Here is a 25790-nt window from a genome sequence, read left to right on the forward strand (position 1 = left end):
CCAACCTGTTTATCTGTGCTGCTCCTCTCACTCGTCGCTCAGGGTTAAGCTCAAATCCTCGTCGTTTACACAGAAAATTTGTCTTTTAACTGATTTGTTCTCGCAGAATAAACGCTTCGGGCTACCGAAGTATTTGTATGTTAATTTTTTGTCAAAGGTTTTGTTTGAGTTTTGACTCGCAGACTGTGTGGACTTCAGCCCTCGGGCAGGCACCTGTTTCAAACAAGGAAGTCCAGTCCTTTGAACGCCTCATTGATGAAGACGACGGGCCATTTGTAAATGGTTAGGCCTGGCAAATGAGCTCTGTTAGCTCTTCTGACAGGTGGTTTTATTCTCGATGTTGATCCTGTAACGTTGGCTTGTGGACAGAAGGCTGCAATCTGAACGGGACAAAGCTGCTTCTACCTTCCCCCGGCATAAGGTGAGCTGTTTGTTGACGGTATGAAGGGTGCTTATAAAGACACTGATTATTTGAACAACAGTAGGACAGCTTGTCACTCTCCTATACAGTACAATATTGTATCATCTATTATTCTTTTATAATAACAGTAAAATCTAGTTTGCCTAGTAGGCAGCACCACTGACTTTCTTTTTGTTTTCAATTGTTTTTACTTCTAAATCTCTAGATATCTAATATCAAAGTGTCAAAGGTCAATCTTTACCCCAGAAATCTAGATTTTATTTGCCCGGTTGGCAGCATTAAAGCCACAGTACTTGTACACTGACTTTTTGTGTTTTTGTTTTTTTTTTAATCTGTTTCAGATGAACATTTCTCTCGAAGACATGGATTCATCAGCCGAAAATAATTCTGTTGTTCACCTGGCTGCACCGATTCTCCCAGCCAAGTCAGACATCTCCAATATGACCATTATTCGAACGGGGAATGGGTCAGTTATAGAGGACCAGATGTTTTTAAACACTGTCGCCGCTCAGGCCCTCTCTGGGATTTTTGTCTGGTCCGCCTTGCTCATAACATGCCACCAGGTGAGTCTGTATCATTTCGCAGAAGTCCCAGACAAGAATATTCCTAAATACCCACGTGTGAGGAAACTTAAATCACTGCACCACCTAGCACTAGTGAGTAATGCAGCTTCAAAGCGTTGCACACTCAGTGATGTGGTTAGAGAATGACAGATTGCACCTCCCTTGCCAGAGGACAGAAACAAGCTCTTATATCCACCAAGGATTATTACCTTACAGTATTCAAAGTGACGCTTTGTCTTATCAAGTCATAAAGTATTTCTTTCTTCGTAGCAAGTATTATTCTTTCTACTCTGTGCTTGCACTGTCCCCACTGCATTGTGGGCATGTTTTGTTTACTTTCCTACTGATGGTGACTACGAGATTAAAATGGATGAAAATCTTTTAGCTGATTAAAGGACAATGGATACACGTCGAGCTCCCTCTACGTGGGGGAAAGAACTGGTCAGGAGGAAATGGCTCGGCACAGCCCACCTTTACCCAGAATACATTTCATTGCTGCTGTAAATGAGCGTTCCCTATTGTGTGGGTGAGTTACCCACTGTGCGCAGATGATAGCTTATCATTATGGTTTTATCATTTGCAGAGAATGCGGTAGGGTGCAGTGTATTATCAGCAGGGAAATCAATTGATATTGAGATAATATTTACAGTGTTATAAAGGATGAGGGTGTTGTTTTCTTGTTTGCTTTTGTGTTAATGTTGTGCAGCTGTAATAGCTGCCAGATTTAGTTGTTTGTATATGTATCCATCCAACATCCTTGTGCTTTAAAAACATCCTGAGGCATTCAGCATCCTCGAGCTTGAGGCTGGATCATATTCATGTTAACACGCATATGGTCAGAACTGTATCTGTTATTTTGGTGTAATTAATTAAAGTGCTGTTATTATTTGGGTGGCTTTCTAAGCTTTTGCTCATAAAACATCAACATGCTGCATCCTGTGATCCAAATACAGTCCTTGTTTAGGGATTTGTGACTCAATATCCAGCAAATTGGTTTCTATCTTTTTAATATGGTACTTGTTTGGCTAAACATTTGCCAGCAAGACATTTTAATTGAACAAATAAATAGCAAGTGTACCACAGGGAGAAAGGAGCAGGTTTGCAACTGGCATCCCTTCTGTCACACAGGGAGAGTAGAACAGTCTGCAGGACTAGTGTTGCAATGCTGGTGGTGTTTCATCTGACTTGGCTCCAGAGGATTGCTATAGACTGTTAAACTCACATTCTGAATACTAAACACAGATAGACAATGACCTTAGATCCTCTGTGCTGTAAAGTCGCCAATGCTTTTCCGACTGGTAATCGGTGGAGTGTGGCTCATTTTTCTTGGTGGGCTTATGACCAGTAAGCCTTGCAACTTGATGCATTTGAGATTAAGAGTCTCAAACTGCACTTATCGTAAAGCTGTATGCTGTGTCTTGTTTGACGCATCTTGCATATGTACCTCTCATTAAGGTATAATTTGTGCAGATGTACTCATCCACTTCTTTTCACTTCCAATCCGACTACAACATATGATTATATTATTGCCATACTGATGCTCTTTTTTTCTTGAATAATGATTATTATCATTATTAATAATAGTAGTTTTAGTAGAGTAATAGCAGTAAGATTACATGGGCCTGAAACTGAACTTCAGTCTTGAAAGCTTTTGTAGTTTGTGCACTGTAGCCTGTGTAATTTTGTCCTTCAACCATTGTGGAGCACTGCAGGTTTTTGGCTCATGACACTCACATTTTCAGCTGATAGGCAGAGAGATGGCCCTCATTTGCATAATTTCCCATAATGCATTCCCGAGAATTTAAGTTTGCAATTTTATGGTCCAAAAGTGCAAATCTTACGGTTTGTGTTTGTAATGTGTTTGTTCAGAACCTGTTGGTTTGTGATGGCTTACGTTCGTAATTCGCATTTTTGTGCCAATATATCGGTCCACCATGAGTGAGGTGGCTAGTGGATTTCTTCAGTCCAGTTTTATCGTTCTACAGGTATTTTCATGTTTTCACCTCATGTTACATTCAGTTGCGGACTAGAAATAAAAGCTGCTGGTCATTCCACACTGCTTAGCACATAGAAAATATGTGGTTCTGTTGAAGTTAGATCAGAATGATGATCAGTGGTTGTGAGTCAGATATCTGATGAATTCTCATGTCAATCTTGCACCCCAATACTAATATTGCATGAGATCAGTCCCATCTCTAATTTGTGCAATGTGTCTTCAGAATTGTTGGCACAAATCACAGAAAAGCCTCTGAGTTTTTTTGGGCTTGAAGCCATTACTTAGCATACAACTATGAATTACTGTCAGGTCCAGGTTATGGAGCCAGGAAAGACATACTGTAGGCTTTTCTGTCTTTTCAGGCAAATGGAGGACATCAGTCTACAGCTGGCTTCCCTTCACATGTTGAGATGGCCAAATGAATCACACCAGCACCCTCACAGTAATCAGGCTTTAATGTGCAGTCTCTAATGGGCATTTAATCAAGCTGAATGCATCAAGCAGAGTGAGACTCTGGATGTTGTTTAGCTCGCTCCTACGAATGGAGGTTTTTAAAACTTAAAAATGTTCAGACCCACGGATGGTACATCTTAAGAAAGAATAGTACAAAATGAAGAGCTGCAATGATTGTAGATTACAAACAAGTAATTGGCCACTATTTTTGATAATCAATTCATTGTTTTAGTAATTTTTTAAGCAAAAATTAAAAAAACTATTTGGAAAAAGTGTATTTTTTAGTATTTTTTAGTATCTTTTAGTATTTTGGGGTTTTGGACTGCTGGCTTTAATTGGTGAATTTTCACAAGTATTAAAGTAATAAAAGTTGTCACTTCCTATTTCTCACAGCTGAAGAATACAGTAAAAGTGATATGCATACATTTATGATTAAAAGAACAAAGAGGATGCATCTTTTATTCCTTGTTATTTGCAAGATGTTAAGGATATATGAAGAAAGTCCTCAGGATTGGCTGCCTGAGTAGGTATCCTTGCTGAAATTGAAATTTAGGCTGCAACTAATGATAAATTTCATGACATCAATCTGCCGATTATGTTTTTCAATTCATCAGTATTGATAAAATGTTGGAAAAATGTGAAAAAACACATTTTTCAGCACCGAGTTGATTGTCTAATGAGCTAACACATGAATATGGTAGTGATGTGTTTCTTTTGCTTCTGTTTAGTCAGCAGTGACTTGAGCTTGGCGTGATTACTTGGATTGCCCCTTTGTACTCAATTAGTTCACTAATGGGTCATAAGCATCTTGGTCGACTCATTTTTTAAAATGGTCTTTTTATGAAAAATGAGTCATCATTCATTACAAGAACACGATTGTCACGCCTGTGGCATCACAATAATATTCCCTCATCTGCAGAGGAACAATAATACTGCAGAAACAATTTGACAGATTTTCCCATTAAATCCGCTAATTGTTTTGGCTAGTTGGAGAGATCCTATGAGCATTAGTAGCCAAAACAGAATTAATTTATCTGAGAGTAAATTAAATTTGTAATATCATAAACTATTGACATATATCAAATCCATATTCTTTGTGGGACTGGAGATCTTGCCAGGTTATGGCAGTTTCTTCACAGCTTTGTGTTGCAACAGCTTGATTTGTTAACATTGCTGAAATTGGCTAACCTGCAGTCATCTGCAGGCATTACCTGAGATTTAACTGTACTTTACTTATGCAGTTGAAATCATATCTCCCTCTGTTGACATACAGATCATACCGTGCTGTATTTGCTTGAGATCAGATGGATAAGCCAGTCCTTACCTGAGCCTCACTGCATTGGCAAATTGTACATTTCAGAGGGGGCTCAACGACTCCAATTCATAACTTGGATGTGACTCATGGGGGTACAAAGTGTGATATCAGGTTTTAGCTTGAAGCCCTGCCTTAAAAACTAAAGGCCACTGAAAATAATGATAATTACATTGTCTGCCATATGCCGTGTGCGTTCCAATAAATGCTGTCAGCTGCACTGCATTACCTTTATGGAGGCCATGTGGGGCCATGTGGGAGAGTTGTACATTTGTGTGTAAAAACTAAAAGTTTAGCTCAGTGAAAAAAGTCTTTAATGTGACACTAAAGCTGGAATTTTTTTGGAAGGTCGTTTATTTTTTTCATTAAATTTTTTTATAGGGACAGTACATATCAGTGTTAGTCAGCTGGGTTATTTTCAACTGCAGTCCTGCAGGCAAGATGTTTTTGAAACCTAGAAATGATAAAATTTACAGAACAAAGACAGCAGGATACCGTAAAGACAGCAACAGCAAGAAAAGAAGAACTCTCAAGACAGCACACAAGTCATGCAGAGCATTAAGAAGCATCAGTACATCAGTGTAATAACAATAACACAGCAACAACAAGCAATAAATACAATTTCAGCACAAATGGCCATGCAAGCAACACAAAGCAGCAACACACAGCTAAGCACTCCATGCAGACATGCAGAGCAACCATAGACAGTAGACATAAATAACAATTACGATGATCTTGATAAAATGTTAATAGATGCAGTTATGGGCTGGTAAAATGATCATGCGCACTAACACACAAGCCATGCAACACACAGTTAACCAGGTTGTTAAAAAAGGATGACTAGACACCACTTTTCATGTCCGATGTGATTTCGCAGTCTTGAGTATCTGTTGATGCCAATCCAATATTGTCTTTTTCCCCTCTCTTAATGTGGACATAGACAATGTTTTTCCTTTGACATTATGAAGTAAATGTTGATTGCATAGTGTAATGGCTATAGAATAATGACACCATCTGCATTTAGACTGGTTCCCTGTAAGCCTTGCTTTCATCTGTCTGCCCCCGGGCGCAATTTTTCCTGGGAAAATGATGTCTCCATTATACACTAAATTAATGAACAAATTCACCCCTTTTCTCTTGATCTTTTCTTGTAACGTTACTCCCCCCTCCACCCCAACGCCAACCTCTGTTGGTGCAAAGCAATGATATAACTTTGAAATACATATCATTACAATAGGTTATGTCTGTTCACATATTCAGTACAAAATTTCAGTGTTCCTCTTCAGTGAAAATGCTGCTGTCTTCTTTCCCATGAATTTCCAAAGTGGTGTTTATCATTTCTTCGTGGAGCTAGGCTCTGACTCAGAGGAAACAGACACTGATCTGATGTTGTGTCAAAGTGTCTTCCCCCATTAGATAGTGTGCCCTGTAGCAGTGTCCTCCGTGGCTGAGAAGTAGCTTATGGTTGAACGTAGCAGAGTAAAGTTAGGGGGAACACAATGATGGGGAAACATTTTCACACCCAGACATTTTAGCAGCATTGTTGATTGGTCAGCACCATTGATACATTCAACGTGAAATTTAAATAAATTGCATGTTTTGCTTTTTTTCTTCTTCAATCTTAAAATAACTCCACACAGCTGGCATGATGACAGAGCTGGTGACAGGTGTCACTCATGTTATAGCTGCCGATCACGTGACACCTCCGTGTTATTTGTGACAGATCTCTCTTTATGACATGTTGCTCAAAGTTTAGTCAAGCATTCATATGATAGTTTAGGCTAATGGGTTGTATCAGATTAGATTTTTTCCTATCCAGTGATTTTTGCCAGTATCTGGCCGACTGATGTCTATACTGAGTATTGGATGGCACAGTCCTAATTAAAATTACAGTTGTCTTATTTTTCTTTATTTTAGCCAAACCTGCTGCTGCATTTCACTGTGGCACATTGTAACACAGATTGAGAAGTCGATGTAAGATAAAATGAACTTATAAGTAATTATCATCCTGGCAAAGAACATGTTTGATTGATTGTCAATACTATAGAAAAACAACTGACTTATTTGTTATTTTTTCCGTCTTTTAACTAGGCTGTCTGATAAACCGCAAATGTCGATACTTATTAGTAGATTTTGATTTTGATGATTAAAAATGAATATAATCATTCAGGCAAAGTGACAAATATTATCTTGGTTTTGGATTGTTGCTCAGATTTAAAAAAAAAAAATGGTGTCACATTTAGCTATGAGGAATTAAAATGGGCCTTAGACAAAACACGAGATTTAACAATAATACAGATACCCATTAGGTGTAGTGTGTGTAGGTGTAGTGTATTTCACTTTTGACAACCGTTGCTTTCAGTAACAGCAGGATATGTTTTCCATGGCGATGCCTATAAGAAATGTAGCCTACATTTGAAGGGATTTTCACATGTTGGCTACAGTATTTATATTTTAATTTCATACATCATGAGCAGAATTAATCTTCCTAGTTATTTAATTCCTAAGTCTATTCAGTGAATCTGCAACAGTGCTCTCCAAGGTAAGGGATTTAGCATTTTCTTGTTCACTAATGTTTTTCATATGCTTTGTTTGTATTTTTATTGAAGATCTATACACACCTTCGATCCTACACTGTTCCCAACGAGCAGCGCTACATCATCCGCATCCTGTTCATCGTGCCAGTTTATGCCTTTGATTCTTGGCTCAGCCTGCTGTTCATCAGCAACGACCAGTACTACGTCTACTTTGATTCTGTTCGAGACTGCTATGAAGGTAAGCACCACAAGCATCCCCTTCAAATTATCTGCCAGATGACATACTTTGTAGACGGCTGTGCACTGCACTCATTGTTTAGACGGCTGCCAGCGAAGGAAAGATGAGGAACTGGCCAAACTAGTTTTTCACACCAGTCATTGTTGTCATGTTGGTAGACCTCATTATTGGAGGTGTTGCATTTCTAGGAGGTGTCATTTTAGGAGCATCCTTTTTTGTGCACTGGTTAATAGTGTTTTCAAGTGAAAAATGAGGCAGGATATTTTTTAAACATAAAATAAAATATATGTAATTCTGCATTGATTGTCAATATTCAGATATTATATAAATCATGTGCTGTAGATTGTACTTTAACTGCCTTTATCTAACTGTAATTATGTACTGAAGTTTTACAACCAAAGCACTTCACCAATGGCAAAGGTGAATCATATGCAAAATGGATTACAAGTAATTTGAGAAAGGGAAAAGTAGGAAATACATTATTCAGGAGATTAGTTTCCAGTTTGCAGGCCAATTTTGTGGCTGATTGATAGTGCAGCGCATCAGAAAGCAGTGAGACTAGAATACCACCAGCGGCTACGGCTAAAACATAATGAACCTTCTCTTGACTGGACACCATCTGCATTAGCTTCATTTAATCCCTCCTTAAATAGCAACAAAGGATTAGGAAGGGATTTCCAAGACACAGAACCCTTGGAAGCTTCTTAATGTAAGGACTGAAACATTTATTGTTCCAAAATGTAGGACTAATTATTTTTATCATGTGGAGTTTTCTGCTCTAAAATGATTTGACCTTTTTTAAAATGAAGTTATACTGGAAGGTTATGAGAAGTTATTCCACGGTTAAAATCTCGCCATGAATACATGTATGGTGCAGTAAAGAAGCAACTCTTTTTTTTCTGTTGCAGCATTTGTCATTTACAATTTCCTGAGCCTGTCCTTCGAGTACCTGGGCGGAGAGAGTGCCATCATGTCAGAGATTCGAGGGAAGCCCATACAGTGAGTGCTCTCATTCCCATAAGTTGACAGATGTAGTAAACACATCGTAGATGTTTAATTTGCGTCACATTTTCTTCAGGTCGACAGGGGTATGTTTACAATCACACAAAGTGCAATGTGCATCTTGCTGCCTTTGAATTGGCATTTAGTTTGAACGACAGCGGAAAAGCAGGCAATAAAAAAGGGCATTTGTTAATATGTGACAGTTATCCTTTATCACAGAGCTTTTGACCAGCCTTAGATAGGCACTGTTTTATGGCTGACTCAGCCGCAGGGCAGCAACTCTTTGCCAGCTTCTTAAGACAGTGGAGACACTAATGTTGAGCCCTGATAAATGATGCCATTGCTTAACACCAGCCACTGGAAACAAGGCATAAATTCTACATCTTGTTTTTGAAATATTACTGCGGTGCCTCACTTTTACACATCCTATAGGACTTCCATAGACACCCAGTGTTTTCTTTCTTAAAGGGGCAGTTCACCCTGTAATCTAAAATATATATTTTTCTCTTGCCTGCTGGGCCATTTTCTCCATCTAGATTGCTTTGGTGTGAGTTGCAGAGTTTAGGAGTTTTTTTTCTGAAGAGATATCTACCTTCTCTTGAATATAATGGAACTAGGCAACTTGGCAAAGTGCCAAAAAATATATTTTGAAAAACTCAACAGCATTTTCTATAAATCATGACCTGGTTACTCAAAATAATTCACAGACCTTGTTGTGAGCAGTTTCAAGGACAAACTATTTTCTTTCTACTGAATTATACCAGCATATACACATGAAGTAGATACACACTTCCTTTGGGTGTAGTTTGGAAGTTTTCTACAGGAAACTGCTTGCAACAACTAACCATGTCACTGCGCAGAAGGCAATGTACATCTTAAGGCTGGGTGGCTAAAATTTATATATATGTATAATATGAAGCCTGAATGGTAACTGTATATATCACCATGCATTTGTTTTTATTAAATTTTTAATATAAATGCTTCTGAAGGGATAAAGCACTGATACTGAATATCAGCTGTTACTATATTCTCAACTGTATTACTGATATATTTCACATAGTATAGAGGTGTTTTAAAAATATTCAATGTGCAAAACTGGAATAATTGGAAAACCAAATGCCAGACCTTTTCTCAAGTATATCAAATAAATATGGCCGCTCCTTGTAACCACTGTTGTCCAAATAATTTGCAGATTATTGTTTTTTGTTTGTTGTTATATTAGAGAGACGGCAGACATCACCAAAACTTATGAAAAGGACTACAGATATTTTGGATTTTTGGGTGATTTGTCCCTTTAAATCAGTGAGAACTCCAGATTTCCAGCTAATGATCTTAAGTTCTCCCCAGAAAGCAGGTTGTGAGTTAATTGAAGTAAGAGCATAACTCACTATTAAAGTTCAAGTAGAGCAGCAGCATGGCCAGTTAATTGGATCACATAGTGTATGTATATACGCCCTCACCATGCTCACGATCCACATGTTAGAAACATGGTTACAGCATTTTAGTAGGACATTAATCTTATTCCTATTCTATTAATCTTGCATATTAATATTAGATTAATTTTAATATGTCATATTTTCATTGATAAACTAGATTAGACGTCTGAACTGTTTAAATAATACACCTCAGATGTACACATGTTCTGTGGGAAGCAAACAACACAAAGAACAATAGAAAGAACTTTTTTTCACTCTGCAGGCAAATCTCACGTTGTCTGTCAAATTCAAATTGACTGAGTATCCATGGTCTTATTTGCAAGTGATGATGATTTATTTGAGTATCTGAGCACCCAGTAACTTGTATCTGTGTCTAGAAGTTGTCTGTATTTGAAAGAAGAAAAGGATAGGCAAATTAAAACCATTAAAAATGAGATGATACTTTGTACAGTCTGATGGTTAAGGGCATGAAAAACACCTTAAGTGCATCTTAGGGTTGTGAGGCTGAAGGTACTCTGTAGCTGCATCAGACTGATTGTGAGCTGTTATTTAGGATGAGTCTGGGTTTAGTCCTAATCTCCCTGTCTTCTGCCTTCAGGTTCAGTCCCACAGCAGTATCAAATCTTTAACACGAGTTCTTTTATTCCATCTGCAAGTCCCCTGAACTGCCTCCAACACACTGCTGACTGAGAGTAATAACACAATAAACAAAGAGTAGCTCCAAAAATGTCACTACATGAAACCAGAACTCCTTCGTTTGTTGTTGATGCTGCTGTTTTAGCCTGAAGCCATTTAGTTAATGTGCCAAAGACGTCATGAGACCAAGAAGCCTTTAAATCCGCTGTCTCATATGACAGCATGACCTGCTCTACATGTTACATAAATTATTCCATAGACATGTTAAATAACAGCAATATTTCTCTTTTTCAGTAATGCTCCAAATACCAGTATTCCCAATTACAAAAAAATCAAAATTAATTTTATTGTATGTGCATCAGGAATTTTCAGTAACGACACACAATGCAGTGTAAGCAGCTTGTCTTTCAGTTACATGACTGGCTTTTGTATAGCTCGAAATAACTCCCATTTGGGATTTAGTCCTGTAGGCAGCTTTGCATGAACAGTGTAGTCTCAATTTCTTTTTTGGCAATTGTCAGCACCAATTCCTGACTATTTTTAACCCCCATAAATTGTGTCTTTTCATAGTTTTGCTCACACATAAGTAAATGTTATGATCCAAATATTGGGAACACCTTTACACATTCCAGTCAGACACAGCACCACCAAGCAAATCGGATGATCTGACGATTATTTTCTTGATTGTTAAAGTAGTTTTTTTTGTCTTGTAGAAGTAAGAAAATAAGAAGAAATGCTCTTTTAAGTTTCTTAGAGCACCAAGGTGATGTCTTCAGATGTCTTGTTTTGTCCAACCAACCGTCCAAAACTCAAAGATATTCAATTTACAATTAAATAACACAGTGAGAACACAGCAAATCATTGCTGACATTAGAGAAACTAGAAGAAGCAAATGGTAAAGGATAAATAAATGATCAAAACAGGACATTAATTTGCTCTGGTTTGAGTAATTGATTAATCAACTAATAGTTATTAGCGCTTGAGTCCACAAACAACTTAACCAAGCAAGCTAGTGCTGTTTATGGCTGTTGGATTACATTGTATTTGTGTTTTACTCCTCACTTAATGCATATACTTTGTATTCTATACATGAGGGCTGCAACTGAATGTCACCATTCATGTAGGACTGACAACAGGCATGTAAAAAAATTACACATCTCAAAGGCAGTACAAGATAAGTGGAGCGCACAGCAGCATAATCACGTAAAGCAACCATCAATGGAACTGTACTGGTGTACGGTTAGTGGATGTATGTAACATCAGCTTTAACATATTCATGAATACCAACATTACCACAATCCTCAGAACAACCGCTTTCTGATTCATCAACATTATCACCAGCATCAGATCAGTTACGGTTCATAACAGGTAGAGAATACAAACATCAAACACACATAGGAGAGACTACATAGGGGACTGTTCACCTTATATATAATATAGGATGTTACAGCTCATCATGTGTTGTTGTCTTCACAGATCAAGTTGTCTGTATGGTACCTGCTGCCTCGTTGGAATGAGCTACTCCATCGGCTTTTTAAGATTCTGCAAACAGGTGAGCTTTAATCATCTCCGTATCTCCGCTCTGGAGATGCTCCTTCTGACCACAGGAAAAAAAAAAATACCCATATTGAAAATTAGAATTCATCAAATTGTCTTAGAAAACAATTCTGTGCTGTAAATTACCATTCTGTCCAGATTTCCAGACTGCTTAAAAATGACAGCTGTTATAATTGGCTGTGTGCTTTTCAGAGGATAACATCCACTGGTTTAAAAAAAAAAGGGAAAACAAAAGCAATTGATGCCAGGTGAAAGCAGCTTGATAATAAACACAGAGAGATGATATGAGCTGTCAGCGCAGAGCTTCCTCCCAGTGTCTTGGGATGCTGCACGAGCTCCCAGTCTAACACTGATGGAAATTGGAAGTGAGAGTTATGTCTTCAAAACAGAATACATGTTGAAATGAGCGTTTTTTGTTTTTTTTTAATAAGCGGCAAGTGATAAACACTCAGTGTGCCGCCGCAGGAATCCTACGTGAAGTGTTTTTAAACAGAAAACCTTAGCAGTTCTCTCTGGAGAAAAAAAAATCTGGAAGGTTAAAGGATATATCTCTGTGTGAGGACAATTGAAGATCAGCGCAATAGATTTTAAAAAGAGCGTTGTATGTTGTAGCATTGCGCTCAAACTACTATTAGTTTTGTTAGGTTGAGTGCAGTTGGAGTGTTGGCCTTGTGCGAGGTCTTAGTTTTCTGCTTTTAAAATCTAGGTCTCACTTGTACAAGAGGTCTCATCTTAGTGTAACTTCCCAGTTAAATAAAGGTGATGTAAAATAGGTCATCCTCATTAGCATTCATCCAACAGAAAATTTCAGATATGATTAAATGCTGTTTTAAAGATCAACTCCCACAGAGCAAGTGACTAACTGGGTACAAAATAATGATGAACAACTGTCTTACATATTAATTTAGATTACCAAAGAACTCGATTATATCATATAATGTTGTCTTTGGTAGAAAACTTGAGGTGAGGCATCTCATCCTGGATCGAGAAGCTAAGCAGATAGGATCCAGGGAGAGCACTGTTTTAAGAAAACATCAAAATTCTTTGCACATTTTGAGGAAGCTTCAGTTTGTGATTAGAAGAGAGGTTAACAAATGAATCACTGATATGGAAAAGCAGCCTGGAGTTATGGTGCTTCTTAGAGATAAGGTTAGAGGATAAGCTGCTCTTGCGTCCTAAACCATTTTTTCACATTTCAGTTTTAAGTCCTTTATCATACTGTAGGACACTAAAGGGTCTTATTTTTCTGAAATTGGGCAAAAGTGTAATCCTGTGAACCCCAGGGCAGCTGTTGCACTGGTAAGGGCCGTTGGGTAAACAAACAAATTAACAATAAATTGTTACGTGCATGTGGCTGTGACCAACAAATTTTTGCAATTTTGTTGGCAAAAAGCAGGTGCTACAGCTCAGATTACATTATTCATATACTTACATTATTCTGCTATTATACCTAAACTACATTATCGGTAGGAAGAGATCAGAATCAGCAGGTGGACTTGATCTTGAAGGGACAGTTCACCCCAAAATAAAAAAAAATATGTATTTTTCCACTGGCCCCTTAGTGCTGTTTTTCCATTTAGATTGTTTTGGTGTGAGTTGCAGAGTTTTTGAGATATCGGCGTAAAGATGTGTGCCGTCTTTTGAATATAATAGGTAACGTTCAAACCCAGCAGGCACATTAAAAAGACATGGTGCAGAGAGGCGACAATGTCTTTGGCAAGAAAAAAGTTCTCTGTGCGTCACCATGAAGCCCCAGAATACAAATATTCCATACATTATTCATTAATAATAAATGCTTTGAACATTCATGTTATATTAGTCTTATAATAATGAGGCAACAACTACAATAATCTGTTAATATCTGTTACCTTATTTGTTCTTTTTTATATAAAATACAGAGCCAAGGGCATCGCAAAAAAAAAAAAAAAAAAAGGGTGTTATCTGACAAATTTGTTCTGTGTTTATGCTGCAGCTCCAGCACAGTAATAAGACTGTTAATAAATCTGGCTTTTCTAGATTCTTTCATTACCCAAATGTAATCATTTAGCAGTGGCAGTGGTGGTTTTTTTTCTTTTTTATGATAGTTTTGTTTTCTTATATTTTTTTTTCTGAAAGGGAAAAACGGCGGCAAGAATACACAAGCAGCTGATATAAAAATGATGCCAAGCAGAGGTTTTAACAGGAAGGCCTTTGAGAGTTTCCTTGCGGAAATTAAACATGCAAGAGTGGACAACAGGCAGCACAGAGGCTGGGACAAGAATGTAATGCAAAGATTTCATGATTAAACTGTTATTGATTCAGAAAGATCAACTTTAAAGGTCTGTATTGTAATACACAAAGTAGAGAGGTGTTGCTGTTAATTAGGAATCTGGGGAAATTTAAAAATCAATTCTGTCATTAGTTGCCACAAATAATATATTGCACTAAACACTGTGGTGAACTTTGAAGTGGTTGAAAGAAAAAAGCTTTGGGTCATTTCAAACTGTGAATTCCCTGTGAATTATCATTTAATAATTTAATGGAAAATGCTGCTAACAAAAGATAAAAAAGTCAAATGTGAGGAATATCATTATCAGAAATTCATATAACCCTTTATTTATGCAGCTGTTTGTAATAGGGCTATTATTCATGCCTCAAGTATGTAGAATTAATATACCTTACATTTGTATTTTGGAGTGTATACAGACATTAACATGTAGCTTAGTATTGAAGTTTATAATAGGTCTGTATCGAGTCTCTCTGCACGGATGCTGTTGATAACTAATTTGAGCCAGAAATCACGGTTGACTGTTAATCACCCAGCATTATGAACGTGCATTGTGTTATTAATATCAAGCGTGTCAGGAAGTGTCATGCAAAATTCTTCGCTTTGAGAATATTCAGAATGACAAGCTGGCACTCGAACAGGCGCAGGGCGAGCAGAGGCTGTCGCTACCGAAAGCTTCAAAGTAAATCAGTAATATAAATGATCATTGATGTCATTTTGTCAAGCTCACCGCCGACTCCAGCCATTCTAAAAAGCCTTCCTCTGGCTAATCAAGTTGAACACCCCTGGTCTGTTGCTTTCAAGTGCTGCGGCGGTGATAGAAGTTTTGAGCAGCCTCTGTCAAATTGGTTGGTTCAGGCTTCAATTCACAACGGAGCGGACACCTGTCCTCCTTATATTGCATGCAGGTCTACATCCCCCTGCACCCTCTGTTGTCCCAGCCAATCCCTATCCACATCAGCATTAAGACATCAGCATCAGCTATTTTACTTACCAGGACTGAAGGAAAGACAACCTTAACAAAGGATCTGTTGCATGTTTTTTTTATTACCTTATGTTTTAAGATATTTTAATTAAAGTAATACTTTGACATTTTAGGAAATACTCCTATTTCCTTTCTTTCCAGGAGTTAGATGAGACGATCAATATCACTCCCATATCTGTCCGTTTTATGTAAGGTCACAGTATGAGGTGACCACATTTCTGAAATGAAAGCTGAAGGCATTTGTAACTCAGTGTTATTATCTATGAAATAAAAAGGGTTAGGTTACCAGTTTTTATGTGTTTCGACCATGGCATTCTCTGTACCGTAATAAACTTTGGTGTAGTGCAACTGATATAATTGTGTAGTTAAATACATTAGTTGTAATATTGTGGTTTTATTCTTTTTTTCTCTGTAAAACTAGAATTATTAAGTCAGTAGAGGAGGAAAAGTGACACAAAGCTGCTATATCCCTCTCTGTTGGCCAAAACAAGCACAATGTAATTCATATGTCAGCCGGTGGGCTCTGCTGCCTTTCTTACCACGTAAAATATTATTTAATTGACAGATTAATGCGATATTTTACTGCATACAGCAACTTTGGTGACATTTGAAAGACTTTATATAAGACTAAACATAGCTGGAACCTCTTTCATCATGCTACCACTGAAATGTTGGAATGATTCATAAGCATAAATCATCAAGTGCTCCTAAGAGGGACAGAATGGAGAGCATATTCAAGCTATTTTAGTATAAAATACACATTTATGAAATCATGATTATCTTCATTCCTGCGTAGCTCATTGTCAGATCTTATTGCACTTTGCACAGCCTGAAATGCCATCACACAAAGTTCAGCTTTCTCTGTTACCAACAGCCTCATTTAAGATGAGGAATGGTCACCGGATGGGTGAAAGGGATTTAGAGACATGGACACCTGCTTGTTGTCAGTAAGCAGTAACAGATCTTTCGTCCTCCTCATCCCTCATCCCCCCTCTTTCTTCATGGCATCCTTGCTTGTTTCGGTGTCTCATTCTGCATTGTAATGTGTTCTCCAGGCGACTCTCCAGTTCTGCGTTGTCAAACCCATCATGGCAGTCATCACCATCATCCTGCAGGCCTTTGGCAAATATCATGATGGAGATTTTAAGTGAGCAGCACCACTCTTTCCATTTCATTCTTTGTGTATCTTACGCATCCATGTCATTGCCAGCAGGCTTGTTTTGCTGTTTATGTGCACATGGAAACAATTTGCAAATGGAGATAATTATATCACCTCGTCACAGTTGGCACAATGAAAACATTTAGAATTAAAATGTTTCATTTCAAGCAAAAAGTACTGGGTTGAAACTTTTCTGTAAAAGAGTGCAGGCACTCTACAGCTTGTTGTCCCAGTTGTGTCACTATCCTTGCCATAATCACAGCCTCTTGAGTATTGTTGGTATTGCAAAGAATAATTGAAAGCTTTTTGAAATATGGACTAAAGAAATTAAATCTCTTTATATTAAGTTTTCCTGAAATGTGGCAAGTGTTCTGAAATGAAGACCCTTAATTCTTATTGTGCGTTCCACTCAGTGAAGCACAGTGTTATAAAGGGAGGTGCATTGTTTCATTTCATACTCTAACTTTGGATGTCAAATGATACAAAGACAGGGATAAATTGCAGACTGCCAAATGTAATTTTAGTTTATTTTCAGTTGTACCAGATGAGCCAATAAGGCTCTCAACGGAATATAGAGAGGGTAATACATTCAATAAAATTGTCTTTTGCGTGTGATCAAAAGCTATAAAATCTGCAGCTTCTCCGCCTCTCAGCTCAGCGTCTCTTTCTGAAGATTCAGCTGTGACAACACTTGTTTCTAAACTACTTAGAAGAAGCACAGAGTTCAACAAGGGCTTGAGACAGAAGTTTCCAATCAGCTTCATATCATCTCCCTCTTAAAAGATAGATATGATTAAATTCTTCCTGCTTATTTCTCCATATACTTCAACAGCAAAATTAGCAGGCAGCAACGACTGTCTTTTTTTCCCCATGTCTTTCTTAAAGCGCTGTAGCAAGACCATGATGATTCACAGATTGTTTACTCAAATGCTCTCAGCCAACCGTGCACTCTATACTGCATGGGAGTAATTAGTGTAGTCACAGCTGAGTCCTCAGAGAGGCTCTCTGGAATGCAAAGAGGGTAGAAAGGCAGCCTGACAATGAAATATAGACAAATCTGCCTGTTTGTATCCGATGCATCCTGAAACAAGAAGGCCATGTGCAAACAAGCTTTATTAACTGCTTCAAGGAAGAGGACCAAAACTCTGTATTTCCAGCTGCTTTTGCAATATGGCTGAAAATGTGATCAAATTTAAGCTGCCAGTCTTTTCATTCAGCCCAAAGTAATAAATGGATTCAAAAGATGAAGAAATTGAGAAACTTTGTGCGTGGCTGCACAACTTGTCATATGACCATGGATGGAAAAATCAGAGATGGCAAAAATACATACAGCACACACACAGCTACTTCTGTAAAGTCAAAAAAGTAAAAGTACTGATTATACTTCTTTACTCGAGTAGAAGTGAAAAAAGTACAGGCTCTGAAGTCTACTCAAAGTATTTAAGTAAAATGTAGCCGTCTGAAGGACATATATACGGGCTGCTTCTGTACAAAACTAACCGAACCTCACTTTTTCTCTGCAGTTGAATCTTCTGCTCTGTCTGTTTCATCTTTTTTACATCTTTTATGTTGTTTTCACCATATTGCATTTGTTGCGAGGGATATGCATTGATTCATTGAACAAGGAATTCCTATTTGCTTTAGTTCCATCAGTTTCGGCTGAAATCAGTCTTGATGTTGGCGCGCAATGATGCAAAGTAAAAATAATCAATAATAATAATTCTCCTCAAATGCATTAAAACTAAAGTAACGAGCCATGTTAAATTGTTGGGAGCAAAAGTGAAATTCTGTTAGAAAAAAAATTGCTCCTGAAAAATCTACTTTAGTATAATAATGAAGTATTTGTACTAACTATGGGGCTCTTCCTTCTCTGTTTCTGTGCAGCATAAATGGAGGATACCTATATATCACAATCATCTACAACTTTTCAGTCAGTCTGGCTCTCTACGCTCTCTTCCTCTTCTTCTTTGCAACAAGTGACCTGCTCAGACCGTATGAACCCGTGCTCAAATTCCTCACAATCAAATCTGTCATCTTCCTATCCTTCTGGCAAGGTAAGTTCAGCTCTCTACCCTTTTTTTGTATCAGTGCATGAACATAAAAGCATAAATTGCTGAGGAAAACATTGCTGCTTTGTAGGAATGGTCCTCGCCATCCTGGAGCGCTGCGGCGTCATACCCAACGCGCTCTTCATCGACGGACAAGAGGTCGGCGCTGGCACTGTGGCAGCAGGCTGGCAGAACTTCATCATCTGCATTGAAATGTTCTTTGCCGCCATCGCCCTCCGATATGCCTTCACCTGCACCGTCTACCAGGAGAAAAAAAATGAAGTGCCAGGTGAGAGCTGTAGTCCATACAGAGAACAGGCTAAAGCTGTTGAACCGATCATTACCTCTTGCCCTCGCCTTGAAAATACGTCGACATGTTCCGAGGCTAATTGCCCTTCTCTCTAACAGAATTAAGACTGACGCAGGCTTGAAAGTAATAGCAGGAACCGTAATTGCACTGTTCTGTGCTTTTTGCAGCCATTAAGTCCAGTCAGGCTGACTTTTAAAGCTAGATTTCACATTCGAATCCTTCTATTTTAAGTGATATAAAAGCTGGTTTTGGGACAAAAATGTATTTTGAGGGGGGATATGATTTTTGCTCTTCCATGATGATGGGAAAATATATTTTAAGAGATGAAGCTCTTGGCTATTAAACTTTGTAACGGCTAATCTCCAAGTGATTGAATTTTTTATTAAATTGCTAAAAAATATATTTTAAAATGAAGACAATTATGATAGTCCATTTTTATCACCTAAACTATCTGTAGGTACTGTTAGTCCCACATTTTGAAGGCTTTTTAACATTTTTTATTTGGGTAAAGTTGTGAATTCTTGTGACAAGGAATCACTTTTCATTAAAACACTGGAATTACAGCATTAGTAATAGCAATTTGTCCCACTTCTCAAGAACAGGTGATATACAGATTTGCACCTGTAAATGTAGTGTCAGTCTGGTTGGAAGTCAGCAGAAGCTTTCGTCATCCTAAAGGCAGACATTATTAGTCGTAGCCAGTCGTTGCCAGTAAAGCCATATAGAGGAAGATGAAGAGGAGTTCAAAGCAATAGAATAGTAACTAGCTGTGAGCGAGCGGCACCCCTTTGACGTCAGCGCTGCTTGCAAGTAAAAGACAAATGGAAGCCATGGGAAAAGCCTTCTGCAGTAATATCAATCATGGTGCCATTTTTTTTCTTGCTATAGGAGACCTCTCTGTCCCCCTGAGCTGCTTAACATGCAAGAAGAACTGGAAGTGATGATAAAAGTTGAAACGTTTCTGTATCAACTTGATATGACCCTTTATTTGCTTATTCAAGAAGAAAATCAAAGAAGATAATTGCATGAAATTATTGGTTCTCATCATCACCCATTCTTCCTGTCCATATGGAACAAAATCCTGTATTCATCTTTCTGTCCAGTGAAAATATAATAATAGTGTTGTTCCAGTATTTGGCAGCTGATAATTACATTCTTTTTGTGTTTTGTTTTAGTGCCTCAGCCCTCGTATAACCGAACTTTTAGGCGTTAGCGTTGACACTGTAGTTCTGCTGCTGCACCCCCACCCTCAGGTGATTGCAGAGGTTGCCACATCCCTGGTTTAGCATTCCTCTGCTTCAGCCCTGTGGACGGCAGGCAGACTCGAACAAGAAACTCAACAGACTGTGCCCAACTGTTTCGTACCCACACCCCACCTTGCCCTTCTCTTTGCCACCGCCAGAAGTCGATCCAGACAGCAGTGTCAGTGACCCTGAAAGAGAAGGCTGTGGATGTCTGTCGACTCTCCTTTTTTTTTTTTTCCTCCTTGGACACCTTTTTAGTTCTGGGTTAAATTCAATCTGGCTCACAGCTGGGAGCTAAGGGACAATCAGTGGAGACTGTGGCTGTGACTGAATACTGTTCAGTCCATTTATAGACTGCAGCCTGAAAAAAAGCCACAGTGAAAGAAATAAATCAGGCCTATTTAGTGATTTTTTTTCCCCAACTGATTGTTAAATATTACTGCTATCGTGTCTCATATTGGATAGTTTATAGTAGCACTAACAAGTAGGTAATTAGTCAATAGATAAAATGAGTTTGATAAGCCATGAAGCGATTTATCCAGCAAAAATTTAAAACCTTTTGTTGTTTCAGCCTCTGAAATATAACAATTTGCTGCATTTATGACTATATGATTGTAAACTAAATAACTAAATAGTTTCTGTGTTTTTGGACAAAACAAGCAATATTGAGATGGGTATCTCTTAAAAAATTACGATATCCACCTATCAGCACTTCTAAATCTCACCAATTAATATATGTTATATTGATATATTTGTTCGATTTGTTCAAATAACTCAGGTTGCTAAAGAGATTCCACGGGCCAGCATTTCAAAACCTTTGATCTAGACCAGAATTATCCAGATAGGATTAAATTTCAATACTGGGTATTTCAGAACCGATAGAAGTGATTCTGATCCTTGGGTATTTAAAAACTCTAAGGGGGAGATCAGGATAATCCTGATCCTGCTGGAGGGGCTGCTTCAGCATGGATTCAAGGTGAAACATGGTGGGACAGAACAATCTCCATTTTAAATTTAACAGTTAAACGCAAATTCTGCAATTCTGGCCCATGTATTGTGTTAATGCAGATAAGTTTCTAACTTTTTCATCCAGATCTGTTTCAGTTTATATTCTCTAATCCTGATCCTGTGGTATCTTGATCCTGGCTGAACATTCTTCGAAAAACCAGGACAAAACGTACAAGATCAGTTTTATCTGGGATGTAACAAAAAAAGGGCATTACAAAATCAGGATAATTCTGATCTAGATGTAAGGTTTTGAAATACTGGCCCCAGGAAGTCACTGTCTTCCTTTAAAGCTGTAATGTTGCAGTTAAACTCATGATTGTTAATCTTTTGATGTCCTATATTGTTCCTACAGAGAACATCCCTCCTATGCAGAGCATCTCCAGCGGTCTGAAGGAGACCATAAACCCTGGAGACATGGTTCAGGATGCCATCCACAACTTCTCCCCAGCCTACCAGCAGTACACCCAGCAGTCCACACAGGAGGTGGTGCAGCCCAGCTCAAACGGAAAAGTGGCCACAGGCAACATGAGCTCCCGCAAGTCTGATAAAATCATGCTGATTACCTCTGATGATGAGTTCTAGGCATTTTTCCAGCAAGATCCAGGTGTTTGTGTCCTTGCCGCCCCTATTTCTGACCCCCCGTGGAAACAGCTGTATCACATCTCGCGCAGAGCTGGATTGAATCTAGGTGTTTAATTTTCATTATCCCAGTATTTAAGACAGACTGCTTGCTCGTGTCCTGTTTTAATGAATAATTTAAGCACCAAGAGGAGGATGAAATTAATAGGTTTTAGAACTGATAGCTCAATGACCAGAGAACTGATCTGCCTCCGTCTCAGCAGTAACAATCACAGGAACACGACATATCACCTGCACTGTATCAGAGAAGTCTGGAGCTATGCATTTTTCTGTAAATCAAGCTGCTGGTTGTTCAGCAGTGTCCCTGATCCTGGTTCTGTTGCTGTCATTATGTCAGTGCTCGGTCTCTGGCCGTCTGAAGTGTGTTCCCTCTGATTCATGTCGCTTTCAAAGAGGAGATGATTAATATGTGACTCCAGGTGGGGAGCAGGGAAGCCAGCGATGGCTGGGAATGACACTTCATGGACTGTCTCTCGCATCTGCTTGTTTGAAGTATTTGCTGAGCATTCCTCTGCATGGTTTCCTGACAAATGGAAATATTCGTTCAAAGGCACATTCGTTTTGGAGCAGGCACTTCAAACTGCACACTATAGCACTTCGCAATCCTTTGTATCTACCACTGCATGGACAAATTGGATAAACCTGTCTCCTACAAAGTGGGAGTTGTATTATTCTCATTAATTTTACCAGCTTGCTAAAGAGTGTAATTCAGTGCAACTAGCCAGCCATTCAACAGTTGCTAACAACTAGTCTTTGTGCAGCTCCCGTAAATGCTTTTTAAATACTTTTGGCTGAGCCTTTTTATGTTTGACGTGTTCATATCATTATTTGTTTTAATTCTATGTTCCAGAGATTATCAAATATGTACAGAATTTGATTGGTGTAAATTGTGGTGTTTGATAAGTCCTGCGTTTAATGTTTGGATTATGAATTGGCAGATCTTAATGTATTTAATGTGTGTAGTTCAGTATAATAATAATAACTAATATCTGTGTGGGGAAAGGAGAAACTGATAGAAATATGTGATTTAAGAGACTTCTTAGTTTTTTCTCCCACTTTGTTTCATGTGCAAAAATATGTGTCATTAGAAACTGAATTCAAATCACATAATTTGAATTTGTGCTGTTTAAATGGGCAATATATAACTATTGCGCGTCCAAACTTGAATATTGCAGTCCAAATTGTGAGTTGAAGCCATAGATTGTACAGTATATTAAACAGGTTGAAATTCTTTTTAATATACAGTCTACAGTTTGATGAAGAGGTTTTCTCTGCGCCCTCCTCCCCAGACTTGAGGGAGCTCAGACAGGCCGCAGGAACACTGCAGGAGCTCAAGACAACATTGTAAAGTGACAATAACAAGCGACAAGTCCTACGCTGTAAGCTGATCAGCTGTTTATAACTGTCAGTTGTCCCGTCAATGTAAAGTGAAGCCTGTTATCCTGAAAACACCAGCGCACTGGTCTGAAAATACACACTCTGGAGCTGACTGTCTGTCTTACTGCCTGCCAGACTCAGATTTAACTTATCACATAATAATCATCTACTCCTTCGTGTGCTGATTTGTTTGGACTCATAAACACACACTTGCTCATTCGGCAAACACTCAACTGGACTGAATTTGAACTGTGAGAACTGAATGTGTATGTGCAGAGAGATTTTCAGCGAGAATCAAATAACAATTCAGAGCAAATGAATTAAATTTCATAATATTTTCATTCGGTTTCAAGTTTGCCGGAATTCAGTTCCAAACTAATACGCTACCTAATAAATTCAACTTTAATTTATGCCATCCAAATTCTCTTTTTTAAAGCAGTTATTCAAGTTGAGCAACTGAAATATAAATGATTCATTACGGCTATAACAAACGATTATTTTCATTATCGAGTAATCTGTTGATTATTTTCTCGATTTAAATCTCTTGCTCTTTCTACAGCCCAACAATACTAAGTTTACTGTCACGAAGGCATAAAGAAACCAGAATGTATTCACATTTAAGAAGCTGAAATCAGACAATTTGGACTTTTGTTTTCTTTAAAAATTACTCAAATTAATCAATCATCGATTAATCAATTATCAAAATAGTTAGCAATTAATTTAAGAATCCATTCATCATTGGCTAATTATTGCTGCTACAGATTCAAGTTCAGTTTCCAGTGACGTATATTTCTGCCCATGTTCTTTCCTTTGAAATGTTATGATCTGTGTATCTCCACATGGGAGATGTACGGCTTTCTAAGTACATTTGTTATCTGAGACCGATTTTGTATTTAAGTATAGGTTGTTTTAATTTTGATACACTCTTGTGCCAATGCTAGCTGTCTTTCTGGGAAAGCAGAAATAATTAACATTTGGGTGCAAAGTAATATCTGAAAATATCCATAATGGTTGACTAGTGTGTCTTAGTCCTGTGTAGCAATTGTTTTTGTTTGTGTAATGCACTTGTTGAACTGAGTAAATCTGACCACTGAAATCTGAACAACTGAGGAAAAAGCTTTATTTGAAAGTACAAAAACAGACACAGCAGACCTATTTATTAGGAATAATTTACCATACTTTAAATCAGAGCAGAAACAAATACAGATTTTATTTGTACATGAGGGTAGTTCATTGAGAAAACATGTAAATAAATGAATGTAAAATAAAAATAATTTAGGTGTTTTTTTTAATAAAATTACACAGTTCAATGAAATAAATACAAAATATATATGAGCAGAGTAATGACAAGTTGTGAAGGGTACATAAACAGTTTTCGCTGCCTTATTACTGTCCTCGTTTACAGTCACTCATAAAGCCTCCAGACTGGAACAAGGACATCCATTTATCTCTAAAATACAACCTTAACATAGAAACCACTGCCATTAAACTAACAAAGTATTTCACCCGCAACCATATCATCCATACACATGCTCAATTCTTTCTATTTATGGAGCTTTTTCTGAATTTAAAGTCCAAACCTTTTCGATCTACTATACTAAAATTAACTTTTCCACATGGCTAAAATTAAATACTGTAGCTTGTAGGACTGGCAAAGCTTGGTGTGGAAGCTTATTTGATCAAGGACATGTTTTCAGGAAGAAATTTTAAATTAACAATCTTTAATATCTAATCAAGATATACGAGCAACCTCATCTCTCTATATACATTTGCATTGTTATGGTTCATATAAAAATGTAAAATAACCACTATCTTAAACAGTTCCATTACAGCTCCTTGGTATAATGTCAAGCTTCAGTCACATCAACTGTGGGAAAGAAGAAGGCTGTTGGGACCAAGTTTAGTAAACATCAATGGTAGGTAATGTTTATGCCTATTGTCACCCATAAACGTTTCAAGTTTTGCGTACAACGCTCCCTAAAACAATATGGATAAACTGATTTTTTTTTTATGCATAAAAAATGACTCAAAGAAACTATAAATTATTTTGTCTGGCAAATGTTTGCTTGTGGTAAAGTAGCTAAGAGCAACACGTGTTTTAGAGCATAGTTGACCTCTGCTTGGTCACACTGGATGTAGGATTAACAACAGTTAAAAGTTAATTCACCTGGAGAGAGGTTTGTCTTTTATTATGGCACAGTACAGAAACAAGATTTATTTATTTATTTTTTTTAGGTGTGCTGCGAAAAAGCATCCACCTCACATCCAAATACAGCAATAAGTGCTAAAATTAAACAAGTCAGTTTTATTCATGTAGCGCCAAATCATAACAGAAGTCATCTCCGGGAACTTTTCATATAGAGCAGGTCTAGACTGAGCTCTTAAGTGCCCACAGAACTGTATTTTGAAACTTTACCACAAGAGGTCACTGTAATGTTTGTCAGAAAATGCTTCAGATAGAATTGTCTTGTACGATAAGATACTAAAAAGTGACTTATGTAAACATGTCATATGTCTCTATACACTCACCAAACACTTCATTAGGTACTCTGGTATCTTATACAACACTTCTGCCTTTACAACATTAATTATGTTCAGTTTTG

General features: G+C 37.8%; 1 protein-coding gene across 1 annotated transcript; it reads left to right on the plus strand.

Moving 5' to 3' along the window:
- tmem184a (transmembrane protein 184a) lies at positions 1–23727 on the plus strand. Its single transcript, XM_084744096.1, has 9 exons — positions 1–421; positions 763–984; positions 7355–7520; positions 8429–8519; positions 12071–12146; positions 16458–16549; positions 18446–18615; positions 18701–18898; positions 21524–23727. The coding sequence occupies exons 2-9, from the start codon at positions 763–765 to the stop codon at positions 21751–21753; spliced, it is 1245 nt and encodes a 414-aa protein (XP_084600222.1). The 5' UTR covers positions 1–421; the 3' UTR covers positions 21754–23727.
- Positions 23728–25790: the final 2063 nt, after the last annotated feature.

The sequence above is a fragment of the Lutjanus erythropterus genome, chromosome 19 (genome assembly GCF_056507025.1).
Source record: "Lutjanus erythropterus isolate fLutEry1 chromosome 19, fLutEry1.hap2, whole genome shotgun sequence".
NCBI lineage: Eukaryota > Metazoa > Chordata > Actinopteri > Lutjaniformes > Lutjanidae > Lutjanus > Lutjanus erythropterus.

Coding starts and splice junctions, on each gene's coding strand:
- tmem184a (XM_084744096.1), top strand. CDS start 763: ATGAACATTTCTCTCGAAGACATGGATTCATCAGCCGAAAATAATTCT. Junction 985..7,354: donor TGCTCATAACATGCCACCAG/GTGAGTCTGTAT, acceptor TTTTTATTGAAG/ATCTATACACACCTTCGATC. Junction 8,520..12,070: donor ATTCGAGGGAAGCCCATACA/GTGAGTGCTCTC, acceptor TTGTCTTCACAG/ATCAAGTTGTCTGTATGGTA.